This window comes from Mytilus edulis, chromosome 4 (genome assembly GCF_963676685.1).
Source record: "Mytilus edulis chromosome 4, xbMytEdul2.2, whole genome shotgun sequence".
Lineage (NCBI taxonomy): Eukaryota > Metazoa > Mollusca > Bivalvia > Mytilida > Mytilidae > Mytilus > Mytilus edulis.
Genome location: NC_092347.1, coordinates 63,711,967 through 63,728,017, shown reverse-complemented (window position 1 = coordinate 63,728,017; position 16,051 = coordinate 63,711,967). Strand labels below are relative to the sequence as shown.

The 16,051-nt window shown below is 31.7% G+C and overlaps 1 protein-coding gene across 1 annotated transcript; it reads right to left on the bottom strand.

Annotated features, from left to right (window-relative positions):
- Window positions 1–1,588: 1,588 nt before the first annotated feature.
- Window positions 1,589–14,584, bottom strand: LOC139520198 (uncharacterized). The gene is made up of 2 exons (XM_071312671.1): window positions 14,332–14,584; window positions 1,589–5,006 (listed from the first exon to the last, which is right to left on the bottom strand). Exons 1-2 carry the CDS (start codon window positions 14,378–14,380, stop codon window positions 3,211–3,213), a joined length of 1,845 nt encoding a protein of 614 aa, XP_071168772.1. The 5' UTR covers window positions 14,381–14,584; the 3' UTR covers window positions 1,589–3,210.
- Between the last annotated feature and the right edge of the window lie 1,467 nt (window positions 14,585–16,051).

Below are 16,051 nucleotides of genomic sequence, written 5' to 3'. Positions count from 1 at the left end.
GCTCAAACACATCGAACGAAAGGATAACAACTGGGTTATTCCTGACTTGGTACATTAATTTTATTACGTAGAAAATGGTGGATTAAACCTGGTTTAAAGAGCTAAACCTTTCACTTGTATGTTAGTCGCATCAAATTCCATTACATTGACAAACAACGATGTGTGAACAAAACAAACAGACACATTAGGTAAATATGTCACAAATAGGTGTACAACAACAACACGAACCCCACCAAAAACCGGGGGTGATCACGGGTGCTTCGATTCTGAAGGGCAAGCAGATCACGCTCCACATCTGGCACCCGTTAAATTTGAGTATCACTGATGAGAGTTGTTTTAGGGAAACTCAAGGCCGGCCAACGTAATCAGAAACCTGATATCTGCGTTGAGCTCTCTATACATTTCTGGCTTTCAAAATGCTTTCAAACTTAATACTGTTCTTTTCAAGGTTGCCAACGAGTACTCGAGTTGTTTGTTCTTTTGGTCTGATTTGAGTTTTTAATGATCTTCAATAATTTTTTAAATAAGTGATTACATTGTTGTTAATACAATGATTAAATGTAGTAAATAAGCTTCTCAGTGTAAATATGATATGAATTCCTACAAGCCATCTTCTTTTTTTTTAAATTATATTATACTATGTTTTCTTTGTTTTGGTCACACATCATATAAGTTGATTTATATGACAAAAAAGTTTGAATGTAATTGAGTTAAAATAAAAATACCAGACACCAGACCATTCAATGCAGTTAATACATGCCCCATGATTGTTGTCCAAGATGTATGCGGGTTGACATGATGTTTTCACCAACGGGTAGTTTTCTGTTATGCGTAATAAAGATTGTTTTCGTATGCTCTCTTTGGATAACCCATTGTGTTCGAGAGAGGGAGGCTAAGATGCAAAAAAAACAATATAGATATTTACACTTTAATGTTATGTGTAATTATCAAGTACTAAATAAAATTGTGTCAGGTGAGTGTCTATCTTGTATACTAGTATTTTTCAAGTTCAAGTTCAATTTGGAACGTATCAACAGACGTAACCTTGTCAGAAACTATAACATCTGCATTTGGGACATAACCGGTAAAATATTTAGACATTAATTCAAATATAATACATCTTTATATAAGTCATTTATAAAATCATAACATTCTACCTACAGTAGTATACTTTTTGTTTGATGAAAATAATCCTTTATGATATATGTTTTTTTTGTGTCCGAAATATTTTCTAAATATACTTGCATCACGGAACAACACAAATCCGATCAAAATATTTAGCAGTTATTTTCTCCCATACAATAAATACAATTATAGCTTTTGCTCACTGTGTAGTTTATTCATTGGGACCTTTAAATTTCGTCCAAGTGAAATCTATCACTTATTGATTAATTTACATTTTTTTCCATTTTTGGTCTAGTTTGAAGATTTTTTTTTAAGGTAAATTAATCAATGAGTGATGATTTTTTCTATTGAACAATAGGCGATGGATCTGAGGAAAGGTTTTATTTGGTTTGCAATTATGTTATAACCCCCTCAACACAATCTGTATGCTCACACTTTTCCTTCTTTCATACATGAAAACTCGTTTAGTGTAGAGAAAACCATTTATTTCACATGCCAACAATCAAAATAAATTAGTAAAAAAGAAACAAATATAAATTGAATTTCTCCGCATCCTAGTGTCATGTAACATAATGGCAAACTTAATAATATTTCTACGTCTTCATATCGAAAAAAAATTATTTCCATAAACTACATGAATTGATATGCAACATTTGATTAATGATAAGTTATTCTCAAAAATCAAATAAAATAAAAAGTAATGAATCTGAACACTTGATTACTATATCCTTATTTCTTTCATGATACAGTTGGTTTAAAATTTGATGTATAATAGACATAATGATTATTACAATAACATTTACTTATTTAATAAGCAACATATAATTGTAAAAACCGAATGGCCTAACAGAAATTGCTCTATAATGTAAATTGGTTTCAATTTATTGATGCAATTATCATACATGTCATCGTATCAATGTACTTGAATTTTGAGAACAAGTTTTCTTTTATAATTTTCAATTAACGTGTATCATTCTTAAATAAAGTATTTATGACAAGAGTATAATTGAAACAAAATAACAATCACTTTGAACTTCAAGAATCTACTGCCAAAACTATTTTTTATATATATTTTTCCTATACATATCTTTTTACCTAACTTTATCAATAAATGACTCAAATGATAATGGTATAGGTCTGCACTAGTACTGATCTCATTAAGATACAACAACCTAGGGACAACAAAATTTCAATAAGTTTATCTTAAACATGACTTTGGACACCTTATACATGTAGGATGAAGATATAAATAATCTACAGGGTCTAACATGTAAATCCGTGAAAAACATTGTTTGTTTTGAGCGCACAAAATCCTAATTTGTTCCAACAATCTCAAACTGGAAGAGCTTAACGAAGTACGTTTCCATATCACAGAAATCTTTTATAAAGGAAAATGGAATGATTAAATAAAATAAAATCTAAAGATTGGATGTCTTATGTGACAATGTGATTTTCTGCTGGTTTTTAAATAAATGTTCTTTGTAAGTCTTTTATGATTGAATGGTCATCATGTCATTATCACTAAACTAGTACACATGTTTGTTTAGGGGCCAGCTGGAGCACGCCTCTTGGTTGTTGTCTCTTTCGCAAACTCAATTTTATCTAAATCGTTGAGCAATCAAAAATGGTGTTTCCGAAAACTGAAAGTCATTGACAAACAAAATTCATTTAAATTTTAAGATTCAATGCGTCAAATTTGAGTTTGTGTGTTGGTCTTTGATGTTTTAACTGCATCTCGGTTTTCGAGAGGGCTACACAAACTTGAAATCTGCAGATAGAATTTCTATACAGAAAAATCAGACTAAAATAATAATTTTAAAATCGTGGTTGTTTATCACCAATTTTGAGACTAATATATTACAGCAGTCGATATAAGGTGGTCGCCATCTTTAACGAAATTCAATGCATAAACGTCTAAAAATAGACAGTGACGCGTATCCATGCTATATATAATTGAAAATAATTGTGATCACACATAAGGAAATGTGCACGAAATAGCACTTTTCAATTAGTTTAGGATTTTGTTATGATATGATTTATGAGTTTCAATTTGGTCTAATTAAATCAAAAACTACTTTAAAAGTATTAAAACATAAACTCATCGTTAAATGCATTGGAATATTTGTGAAAAGATTTATAATTATCGCCTACGTATTCTGAAGGAAAACTTCGTCGTAAATTTGCTGAATTACTATTTAAATTAATCTTTCTAATCCAGCTCGCAATCTTTTCTTTTTTGACTGTCGGTTCAATGAACATCTTAAGTTTTGGTGCGAATTGCCCGGTATTTTTTATTCCTAACATATCTAGACTAATTAAACTTTCTGGTGCCGTATGGTATCTATCAATATGTAACCTTTGGCTACCTATGCCTTTTTCATATCTTTTTCGAAGAAACTGTGATGCCTGCATTGTTGATTTTACTGGTCTTGCATTTGAAATTGGATTAACTCTTTTATAAGTGGGACTTTTTGGCTTGATAAATGTATTTGTTTGCTTTCCAGGATTAGATTCATATAGTGCCAAATTTACAGAATGTTTTGGTTGTACCGTTAAAGAGTTTGCATCTATACGTTCACTTTTTATTCTATCAGCTTTAACATTATCAGCTCGCATATGACCAGTGTTGATTGACCCAGCAGAAATGCTTTTGGCCTGCAAAAGTCCGTCCATGCTTTGTTTTGTAAACTCATCGTGTTCAACGAAGTCTAACGGAGGATCAGTTGGTCTATATCGAGGTTGTTTTGAACGTTTAGGATTTACGAAACTATCACCGCTTGGAAGAGCATCAACCGTTCTATAAGATGGTTGCCTGTCATTATTTCTAGAAGGGTTACCTGACAAGTTCTCGCTTAAAACCCTATTTAGTCGAGATTTTCGTCCAGATTTCCGCCTACTGTTGCGAACAGAATTACGAATAAATGATGATGGGCGTCCCGTTACGTCTGTTTCCTGAAATCTGTTTTGTTCATGGTTATTTTTACCATCTGTGAATGTCTGAGGAAGTCGTCTTTTCCTTGCCCTTTTTGACGAACTTGAAGTGATTTGTTGTTCGTTCATTGAATCTTGTTGTGTTCTAAGGGATGGCAATAACACCGATTCACTTTTTCTATTTGGCGACGCTTGAAAGTTGCTGTTTGCATGTTCAATTTCGTTGTTGCCAAACGACTCTGTGTGTATTTGAGGAGGTTGTCTTCTCTTTTTCCCATTATTACTAGATCTAGTGGAAAAGGTTGACTGTTCCCCTATACTTGAATCTCGTTCTGGTGGTAAGGGTTGCATTATCAATGATGTCAACTTATCATTTGACGACAATTGAAAGCTACTGCTGGTACCTTTATTTTTATTTAACGGCTCTGTGTATGTCTTGGGAAGTCGTCTTCTACTTTTTCTTTTTCTTTCTTTCCTATATCTAGTGGAAGAGGTTGCTTGATTTCCTTTCCTTGATCCTCGTCTTGATGTTAAGGGTTGCAATGATTCCATTTTATCATTTGACGACAATTGAAAGTTACCGTCTGCAAATTGATTTGGATCTATTCCAATGTTACCATTCAACTCTGGTGCTTTATCACGTGATCTCCTTGAAGTTTTAGATCGTGTTCTTGTCATTTGATTACCTTGCGCATCTTCAAACGACCTTCTTTCAACAAGTTTGTTCTTATTTGATCTCACATCGATATTTCCGGTTATCACAGTATCACTTAAAATTCTATCTGCTGTTATGGAATTTGCCTTTATCCTTTCTGTTTTCATAGACTTTGCTTCGATCTGCTTCGCTATTAATTGTCGTTTTACTCTAAGTCGTTGTTGTGGTTCTTCTTCTTTCATTACATATTCCCCTTGATATGCTGTTCCAAAACTATGTACTTCTTCTAGCTGACCTTTGAAAAAATATATTAATTTTATTACTAAAAGCATACTTCATCACTTTTAAAAAGCTTTCTTTTTAACCATAATATTCTGTTTTGTATACAAATATGTAAAAATTCTAGGTACTTTATTAATATGTAATTTGAAACATGTGATATTGGCCCTTTTGGTTCCATTACTTCCCTTCGTTGATGATTGAAAAAAATTAATAATATAGTTCTGCACCAAACTAAAGACTATTTTGCTCACCTGAGAGTACAAATTAATATGACTAAGTAATGATAATTACTCAAAATTTGTCAAAAGTTGTCAATGCTTTGTAGTTTGGACACACTCAGACAATTAATAGTTTGCTAATTTATCAAAAATATGACATAATGTGAACTAAAATTGATTGTACAATTAATCTGTATTTTAAAGATACAGATGGCTGAAGTGACGATGTAAGTGATATAAACGCAAGGGATTGTCCCCTTATTTGTTTGTCATATTTTAAACAAAACGAAGCACGTTATGATGTTCGTTACCGTGTTTCAAAATAACAAGCCTTTTAAAAGACTATTATAAATTAGTAGTAAATTAATAAAATAACTAAAAAAGCAGAAAAAAATTCAGCGTCCGTGTGCTAGTTTTCAAGATATTAGCCATTGAAAATTTGGCGGGAAATATTTCTATCTAGACTTTTCATACATTTAACATTGGCACTCTTTTCCTTAAAAAAATATGAAAAAATAACAAGGATTTTTTTGGTATTTTCAAATATGGCTGTTTAAACTATAAGTAATAAAATTAAGAAAAGAAATGTAGGGGTTTATGGGATTTTTTTTAATGATCGTTCATGGGTAAAACCAGAGGATTCCGAATATCTGACTAAAATTCAAAACAAAAGGAGCGAACATCCTTAATGTACTTGACCTTTATTATCTAAGTACTTTCATTTAAAAACATGAATATTTTATCCGAAAAAGTCATATAAGACCATTAAAGTTGTCAAACCAATGTCCCGTCGTTTAATTTAATGATAATGAATTAAAATATCTGTATATTATTCATATGTTAAATTGTGCATAAATATAACATGCAGGGTCAGTATATAACAAAGGTTAACAATTAATCAACACTTAACTAAATTGTTGATTGATTAATAAGTGTGCATATATATAAAAACAAAAAATAAGTTTGTTTTAATGATGTAGGTATGCGAAATTAAAAAAATCTAGCACCGGTCAGAACAAAATCACAAGCACTGAATAACGTCTCAGACAACCATAACCACGGTGAACGGTCTCCAACAGTATGCCGATCTTTGAAGGGCATGTGCGTCAAGGTAGCTAGGGTGTCGAAATGTTCGATTGTAGAGTTTTCTTGAAAACTAGAAATATCAACATCCGTATGTTAGGCCTATGATGCTTCAACAACACAATTGATATATGGCATTGTTTTAAAACATCAAAGGCTAGTTAATTTTGTTTGAAAACATAAAAGGCCTTTTAAAAGTCTAGTTAACTTTGTTTGTAAACACAAAAAGGCTAGTTTATTTTGTTTTTAAACATAAAAAGCTACTTAATTTTGTTTTAAAATCTTAAAGGTTTCTATAATAACATATTTTTACACTTGAAGATAACTGATTGATAACCCACGTTTATATATCTAGAAATTCCAAAGGAAAGTATTTATCATTTTTATCATTAAACCCGGAACACTTGCTTTTATTTTCATACAATTATGATAATTTTATAAAGGTTAAAACAAACCGGTGCATTAGGTTTGCGCGCATTACCATTATATTTGCGCGCAAAAATCATTACGATTGCGCGCAGCTTTAGATTACATTTGCGCGCATTTATTTGGCAGGTAAACTCAGGTAAATATAGGTAATATAATTATATTGTTTTTTAATTTGTTAATTAATTTACAAGTACAAGTACCCCTTCCGTTAGTGTAAGTCCCCTACTCACCAACGAGGAGGTTAGGAAGTGGGATTCCAAGCAGGAAACTTTATATTATATTTTAGAATTCATTATGAATGATATATAATTTCTTATAAATTCACAAATATTTTCAAAATAATAAATAATTTATTGTCATATACATACAAAAAAATTCACCAATTAAATACTATTTAATTAAAACTAAGATAATAAAGGATAAGTTTTATTTTTGGCGCAAATGATACCATGTAATTTTAAAACATGTTGCGCAAACGTAACTTTGGTAAAAAAAAATTTGGCGCAAAAGGACGCAGTTTTGGCGCAAACGGATCTCTCCCAATGTATTTAGCTGCCGAATGCAAATATAGAAATATTTTTTTTAATCCTTTCAAAAGTGTTAATTTTATGTGTATCAATAAATGAAAAGAACTATTTAGCCTGGTATTACTACAAGTGCAAAACTTTTTTTTTGTCAGTTTGACGAATGAATATTGTTACAATTGACAATTTTGACATACATGTTCCTCGATATTTGACTTAATATATTGACTACATGTATGTTGAATTAAAGAACAAAGGCCTTTATTGTAGCAGATATTTGACTCATATATGTTTTTATAAGACACTTTACACCAAAGAATTCTTTTTGGATGAGGCCGTCTTTTGTACTTTGATGTTTGTTGTAAGAACAGAAAAGTAAACATTTAATGCAACTTTTGAAATAAAATCTCAGGTTTTGCAAATCACGTTGAAAACCAAAAGCAAACGCGCAAGACATGTTCAAATGAAATTATTCTGTAATATATCACTAAATAACAATAAGCGGCTCATAACAAATATACCTCAATGGCAAAAGTCGCATCTCGGAAAATAATATTTAGAAAATAATAATCATTGAAATTAGGCGCCAATCGGAGAGGTTCCGGATGAAGAAAAATATGCATGGCTATTATATGTGTAATTCAATAAGTGAGATGGATTACAACCTTTTTAAAAATTTTAAGAAAAGCTTAAAATTTAAAATAGCAAAAATACCGAATTTCAAGGAAAATTCAAAACGGAAAGTCATAAAGTTCTTTATTCAATGGAGAAATACGAAGCTCAAACACATCATACGAATGAGCTTGCCGAATAAATATTCCTTCATTTTAATATATTATAAATCCTTAAGAATTAGAATTACACGAGTTGATATCCATATGTTTTGTTTTACAGATTAACAAAAAAATATTTATGTTTTTGAAGAAAAAAACATGACCTCCCTTTAGCATGTTTAGTACACGGGGCGCTCATTTAAAAAAAAAAACACCGCCTTTTGGGTAATATTTTCCCACTTCAAACTTTTTTTCAACTGTTTTTACATTCTATATCCCACATCATAAAAAAGTGTTACCCTGCTCTAGTATGTATTTTCTTTTATGTCATCGTTCTTAAAATAGACTAGACTAAGTAATTTTTTCCCAGTATTTATTTCCTTGTCACTAATGAATGAATGTTGTTTATGATAAGTGTTGGACGTTAATAAAGCTGTAGTCTCGTGCCAGTTTACAACATGAAATTTCTTGTTTTAATTTTCTGGTCAGACTACATCATATTGAGAAATACCTCTAATTTGTTACAATAAATCATAGCAAGTAGGAGCGATGAAGTAAAACCATATTAGGGAACGACAATTTAACTTCCAAAAGGGGGGTATTCTTTTTTTTCTACAAAATTATTCTGATCCAACAAATGGAAGTTTTTAATGACCTTGACTGGCTATACAGCCCTTGCACGGTCGGCTATTCTGATCCCAAATTTGATGAAAAAATATATTCTGGTCAAGCAGATGACAATCAAATATTCTGAATCCAGATTTTCCCCATAGTGTTAAATATTGAAAAACAAATAATAGACCACTTTCGAGTTCATCCGTCACCAGCAAAAACTCGTCAATTATGCGCGCCTTTATGACGTCATTTACCAGATAGAGGGGATCGCCTGTATCCCTGCACTATTTACGTTCATCAAGCGTCTTAGTGATCGTCGTTGTGCAGGATAAACTAGAAATAATGGTTGTTCTGTAGGTACTTAATGACAATTCCCTAATGACAGCAGTGCTGATTGTCAATTTTGAGAATTTAATTTGCTGAATAATTCGTACAATATAGAATTATAGTTTTCCAACCACTCGCTCAACATTGAAACGGAAGTGACGACGCCCCTAAACGCACAAATGACGTTCACTAAAACCAGAGTTTTTGACGGAAATGCATCGAACTCTAAAGTTGTCTTTATCGGTAGCGCTGATTAACTGAATAAAATTGTTCTGACTCAGAAAAAAAACCATAACCCCCCTATTAAGTTAAATGGTTGATCCCTTATTGATGTAAAATCAATGGCTTAATCAGTGGCGGATTCAGAAATTTTCATAAGAGGGCCACTATATGACTGCCAGGAGAGAGGGTCCGCTTCAGTCATGCTACATCGTTTCCCTAAATAATCAACCAAATTTTTCCCACAAAAGGCCACCCCCACTCGATCCTCCTATATCTTCAGTAATAATGTGATGTGACTTTGTGTATTAATTCATAATTTTATCATTAAAAGAGACAACGAAGCTTTTTATAACTTAGAGCATATTTTTCACAAAAATGCATTTATCTGCAAATGCTGTATCGTGTGAAAAAAAGAGACATCAACTTTCTATTGTTCATCAGGACACCTCTTTGTTCGGGTTATTGTCTCTTTGACATATCCCCCGTTTGTTATTGTCTCTTTGACATATCCCCCGTTTGTTATTGTCTCTTTGACATATCCCCCGTTTGTTATTGTCTCTTTGACATATCCCCCGTTTCCATTCTCAATTCTTTTTTAATACTATACGAAGTAAATATGTTTTTCTGAATGGGGGTAAATATTGAATAAACTATTATAAAGAAGTTTGATAAACAAATATTGATTAACAGACTGCACCTATTGTTTTTTTCTTCTTCTTCAATCGTATAAAATAGACTGCAATTTATTGGAAAGAAAACCAAATTTACAGTGTCATAATGTGCAAATAAGACTGTTTTGTTCTATAAATAATTTTGGATACTTAAAAATAATAGTAACATCAACGTTAAACATTTCTTTTTCTAAGTTCGTTCATTTTTTTATATAAATAAGGCCGTTAGTTTTCTCGTTTGAATTGTTTTACATTGTCATATCGGGGCCTTTTATAGCTGACTATGCGGTATGGGCTTTCCTCATTGTTGAAGGCCGTACGGTGACCTATTGTTGTAAATGTCTGTGTCATTTTGGTCTCTTGTGGACAGTTGTCTCATAGGCAATCATACCACATCTTCTTTTTTATAAGTTAGTTTTAGAATTGGCACTTGTTTAACAAAATTATTACGTATTAGACAGTAAATAAATTAGGTATTTGTTTTACCCTAAATGGAAAATAACTTACATTTAGGCATGGGGAAAAAATATACATGAAAAATTACAATTGGATTTTAAATCATATACATATTGAATTGAAATTGTCCATTAGGCTGAGAATGATAAAAAAAAAATTAGGTAGTAATGTTAATTAAAGAACAAGAGCGGTGAAACTGTAGGATAGGATTTCGTCAAATTAATAGTTTAATCTATGATATCTGACATATACACTGGGGTAAAGCTGATGACCGTAACTGCATTCACGGTCATCCCAAGATGTCGGATGAAAAATTAGGTCAGTTTCTGTATTGTCTGTTAAAGTGTTTCTATATCATTTTCTTTACAAATCATACATTGAAACGATGTAAATTTATAAAAGAATCACTCGAATATCACTAATTACCTCCGAGAAATGTGCATGAAACGGGAAATTCGATTTGAAAAAATCGTTAAGATGACCGTAAATCATAATCAAAATATTTTCAAGATGACCGTAACATAAAACAAGGATGACCGTGATTGGTAAAAAGATGACCGTAACTTGTAAAGGATGACCGTAATTTGTAAAGACTGACTGTAATTTAAAAAGCGGTTAGCGGATATAAATATGTTTCATAAATTTCTTTTATTAAACTATAATATAATTGGCCATATTTAGGATTTATAACAATGATAGTAAATTGCATATTTCTCGTAAACAATGAAATATTTATTGATATCGACGTTAAAATTTTAACACAAATTGACAGCGATACGACGAAAATTTGAAGAAACATGAATGTGTCCCTAGTATACACGGATGCCTCATCTACACAATCATTTTCTATGTTTAGTGGACTATGAAAATGGGATAAAACTGTAATTTGTCATTAGAATTAAAAAGATCATACCATAGGGAAAATGAGTACTAAGTTTCAATTTTATTTAACTTGAAGCTGGACAAACGGACAAACAAACAGACGAACGGACGAATGTACGCACAGACCAGAAAACATAATGCCAATAAATGGAGCATTAAAAACATTAATAATACATACGAATATTTGGTAATCGAGCCCATGTGTATGGATCCAGAGGAAGCAGATTAAAATGTCTTGATATATACAGGCGGAAACACTTTTGAAATAGAACAAAAGAATCGAAGCTCTGTGTTTATCGAGAAAGCGATAAATGTTAACTGTAATGTTTGATATAGTAACAAAATTTTAAAAAGTTAATAGAAACAAATAAAACGACAATTTTCTTATTTTAAAAACACCATTTGCATAAGTTTTCAATGTATCTATTACATAGTAATGCAAAACAATAAGATATCAAGTCGACGACATGGTTCTTATCGGGGCCTTTTATAGCTGACTATGCGGTATGGGCTTTGCTAATTGTTGAAGGCCTTACGGTTACCTATAATTGTTAATGTTTGTGTCATTTTGGTCTTTTCTGGATAGTTGTCTCATTGGCAATAATACCACATCTTCTTTTTTATATATAGTATCTATAAGTTGGATGTAGAAAATGCATAACCTCCGATTTTTTTTTATCACGGACGGAGAACATATCAATCTTTTAGTTCAGAAATTTTCGTGTCTGCCCTTCCATTATGTGAATCAAGAAAAAAATCCCAAAAACAGGTAACGATTGTATCGAAAAGAGAAAAATCGAGTGCACCTTTCTATGTTAGGGCATGTTTGGGGTGTATATGTTGTCTTTAAAACGTACAAAGCAAGAGTATTTTATATAGCATCTCGCTTCAGATTCTATCATTATTATATAAAGCGACAGGTTGACTTTATAACGTAAAACAATGACAGTACGAAAAGATGAAATATATGGGTCAAGTGAGATACCTATTTAATGAATCACAAAAACAGAGAAGGTGTGTTCGAATAGCTATGTTTTTCTAAAAGTACTTGACGACAGTCTTTTAATTTGGATGATGAAAATGGATATCTTCGAAAAAATATGATTTGCTTGTGTTTGATAACTAGGGTTTATAATCTTCAACCACTGAAAAGGTTTAGTCTGCCCTTCCACGAAATATTTAATTATAATTTTTTCAAAAATTCCATCTGACATCCGAACAGACAATATTTTTAAGTTGAATCAATGCAGACAAGATCATTAACTAATACTCATTAGCTAGTAGATACATTTGTCTTTTAAAATATAACTGACATATAACGATCGTTCGTAATGGTGCTACGTGGATAAATTTATCAGTTTCAAGAGCAAAATTGGCAGAGCGTCATCCCTACAATGGCTTCCATTTCTACGATTGTGAGCATGAACTGGCGTATTTGAAGAAGTAGAATCCTGACTGTATGAATAACATTTCTGTATATATACAAATTGACAACGTTCCGCCTTGTGATACGCTTTTCGTACAATACTATTTTAAGGATCTACTTTGCTGGAGCTCACCTTCACTAGTTTATTCGAATGATATTTTCAAAATATTTCTGTTATTTTATTTGCACGACAAAATGAAAGACGATATAATATCAATGGGTGTACATGCAATTTTTTGGCATTTTTCAAAATGTGTATTTATTATATGTCATTAAAAGGAATCCCAGAAACAAACAAAAAATCTTTTGTCTAGCAGTTGAAGGCTGTGCACCGCATTTTTTTCATTATGCTTGTAAGGTGTCAGTTTATCGCGCTTTTGTAGCATGTTTTCCCTTCCTGTTCATTTGCATGTCTTTTGGCAAATTCATTTTAAAAATTAAACCCTCTACTGTAAAAAAAAAAAATGCATATGGTAATCTTGGCATTTGAAGCACGTCTTATTTTCTTCTACCTATAGGATAAAACTCTCATATTAATATGTGTATACCAACACGATTAATCATTTGATACAAAAAGATAGTTATATAAAGACGGATATTTCTTAGAATTGAGGGTCATCCTTTAAAAATTACGGTCATCATTTACAAATTACGGTCATCTTAAAAGCAGTTACGGTCAGCCTTGTTATGAATCGCTGATTCTGTTACGGTCATCTCGATTGTGATTTACGGTCATCTTGGCGATTTTTTCAAATCGAATTTCCCGTTTCATGCACATTTCTCAGAAGTAATTAGTGATTTGCGAGTGATTCTTTTATAAATTTACATCGTTTCAATGTATGATTTGTAAAGAAAATGATATAGAAACACTTTAACAGACAATACAGAAACTGACCTAATTTTTCATCCGACATCTTGGGATGACCGTGAATGCAGTTACGGTCATCAGCTTTACCCCAGTGATATACATAGGTATAAATTTAATATCGACTTAATCATAACAGCACGGTTTTTTATCACACAAATCATATTGTGGTTGACATGTTAGACATGGATATTACTTATGTACATATCTATCTATCTGCTCGGTGAAGCGCTTATATTGTTGTTTTTAAATTTTCTGTGTGTATAAGTGTTTAATCGGTGATGCTTTATTTTCAGTAATTGTTCAATATCAAGTTAGTAAAGATGTCATTATTTTTTTAGACGATGATAAACCATAAAATATCATTTAAAAACTTCGAACCCAATTGAAATTCAAAAATCACTCCTCTGTATGAAACAGGTATAAAATAGTCAACACAATTGCAAGGAATTTAGGAAAATTTTTAAACTTCGGACAACAGATTTTCCGATTATTTTGTTATCTGAGCTTATTACCTCAATACTTTAACGTGTTTTTACAAATGCATGTTGAAAGCGTTCTTGTTATAAGGGAGCTAAATATGATGATCAGAATCAAGTTGAATGGAAGAATATGGAGTAAAATGATTAAACTTATTTATTAGAAAAAAAAACCTGTATATATAAAGGTGAAAGATTATTATATTGCATCTGTTATTTGAAGGGAAAATTAAGAGAATTCGTAACTTAAAGAGATTCAGATCATCTTCATCAAAACAAAAATATGCTTTTTGAGTCATGACAAAAAAATCACGACTTAAAATAACCTGCGAAAATTCTATACATAGTAGTCACAATAAATTACTTACCTGCAAACACAAAAAATATAACGACTGACACGAAAATGTAGTTATCCATTACCGGTTGGTAAGATATATCCAAAATATTACTGCATTCCGATCATTCAAATATGTACTTGTATTCCGGATTCTCTTCGTTTCAGGATGGTAGACGTTCGAATATTCTCTTTATACTGACTGGTCCATTATTACCGTAATAGTTAAAAGTCATAAGATGTGAGTAATTAATTCTTGTATGATGTTGACAGTAAACCTTATTACATAATATTTTTTTAAACAGACAAGGACATAAATAGATCAAAATGAATGCCTCAGTAGAACCTAACCACATGTTACAAGCGATATGGTCTTCTGCGGTTTACTCAGACCTAATTGTTATAACATTCCAGGTGGAACGGTAGTACTTACTTTCCGAGAACTGTACATACTCGGTTAATATATATCTAAACACTATGATTGGACTAAAACTACAGTATCTAATGGAACATGTTTTTCCATGCTAACGGATAAATCAGTTGTAGAAAAATATAAAATAATTTTACATGCAGGGTAAAATGAATATTTGAGAATCGTTGAAAATTTTGTATTCTCTACATGATTACAATTTTTGTTAGAAACAATAAAGCACAATTAACCTTAGTAGTATTAAGATTATTGCAGAACATGCAGACATTCATCATACATTTATGACTAAATACTGCAATGAAAGCAATATAATTATCTGTGTGAGTAGGTTCTGGGACAGTGTTAGAAAATGGCGAAAATGACCAAAAAACCTATCCATTCCTATGATCTAGGAAATACTACCATGAGTCAACAGCCACATGTCAGTTGTAATATGAAATATTTTAAAAATAGAAAACTTAATCCACAACAAAGTAAGAAATGTTTACCAAGTCCGCGAAGGAAGAGTAGCACGTAAAAAATGTTTCAGAAGCACTGTAAGGAGTATGTACGTCTTATTTGCTGACCAAACGTGTTTCCGTTATACATGTAAACATACAATTTTGCGCCTTTCCCAAGTTAGGAGCCTTCTGGCCTTTGTTAGTCTGGTATGATTTTGAATTTTAGTTTCTTGTGTATAATTTTTATAGTTTAGTATGACGTCTATTATCACTATCACTGAACTAGTATGTATATTTGTTTAGGGGCCAGCTGAATGACGCCTCCGGGTGCGGGAGTTTCTCGCTACATTTAAGACCCATTGGTGGCCTTCGGCTGTTGTCTGCTCTATTGTCGGGTAGCAGTCGCTTTGACACATTTCCCATTTCCATTCTCAATTTTACTTTGTTGAGAGGCAGTCTAAACATTCTGCATATTATCCTATCACGATTTGACAACCAATATAGAAGAACCTGTCTAAGTCAGACTTGCTTTTCTTATGAATAAGCATAATATGTTTGTCAATTCATGTTAATCATTTATTTATTACTCATAGTCACTATTGTTCTTGCGCGGGAGTAACCGCCGCACACCCATTTAAAAATAGAAAAATGTAAATTAATAGGTTTAATTGTCAAATGTTGCCTAACTCATAATTATGAGAAAAACTCCCATAACATAACATCCTGGGTCTTCTTATGTAATTGGCCATATAGTATATCGTTTTGTGCTAACATTTATTCTGAGGAAATATGAATAAAATGCAATTATAGAAAGTAACCCTTATTGTATCAGCAAATTATACACATACAGTTTGTGTGCTGCTGAGTTTCTTTTATAAATGAAA

Coding starts and splice junctions, on each gene's coding strand:
- LOC139520198 (XM_071312671.1), bottom strand. CDS start 14,380: ATGGATAACTACATTTTCGTGTCAGTCGTTATATTTTTTGTGTTTGCA. Junction 5,007..14,331: donor TATATTTTTTGTGTTTGCAG/GTAAGTAATTTA, acceptor ATTTTTTCAAAG/GTCAGCTAGAAGAAGTACAT.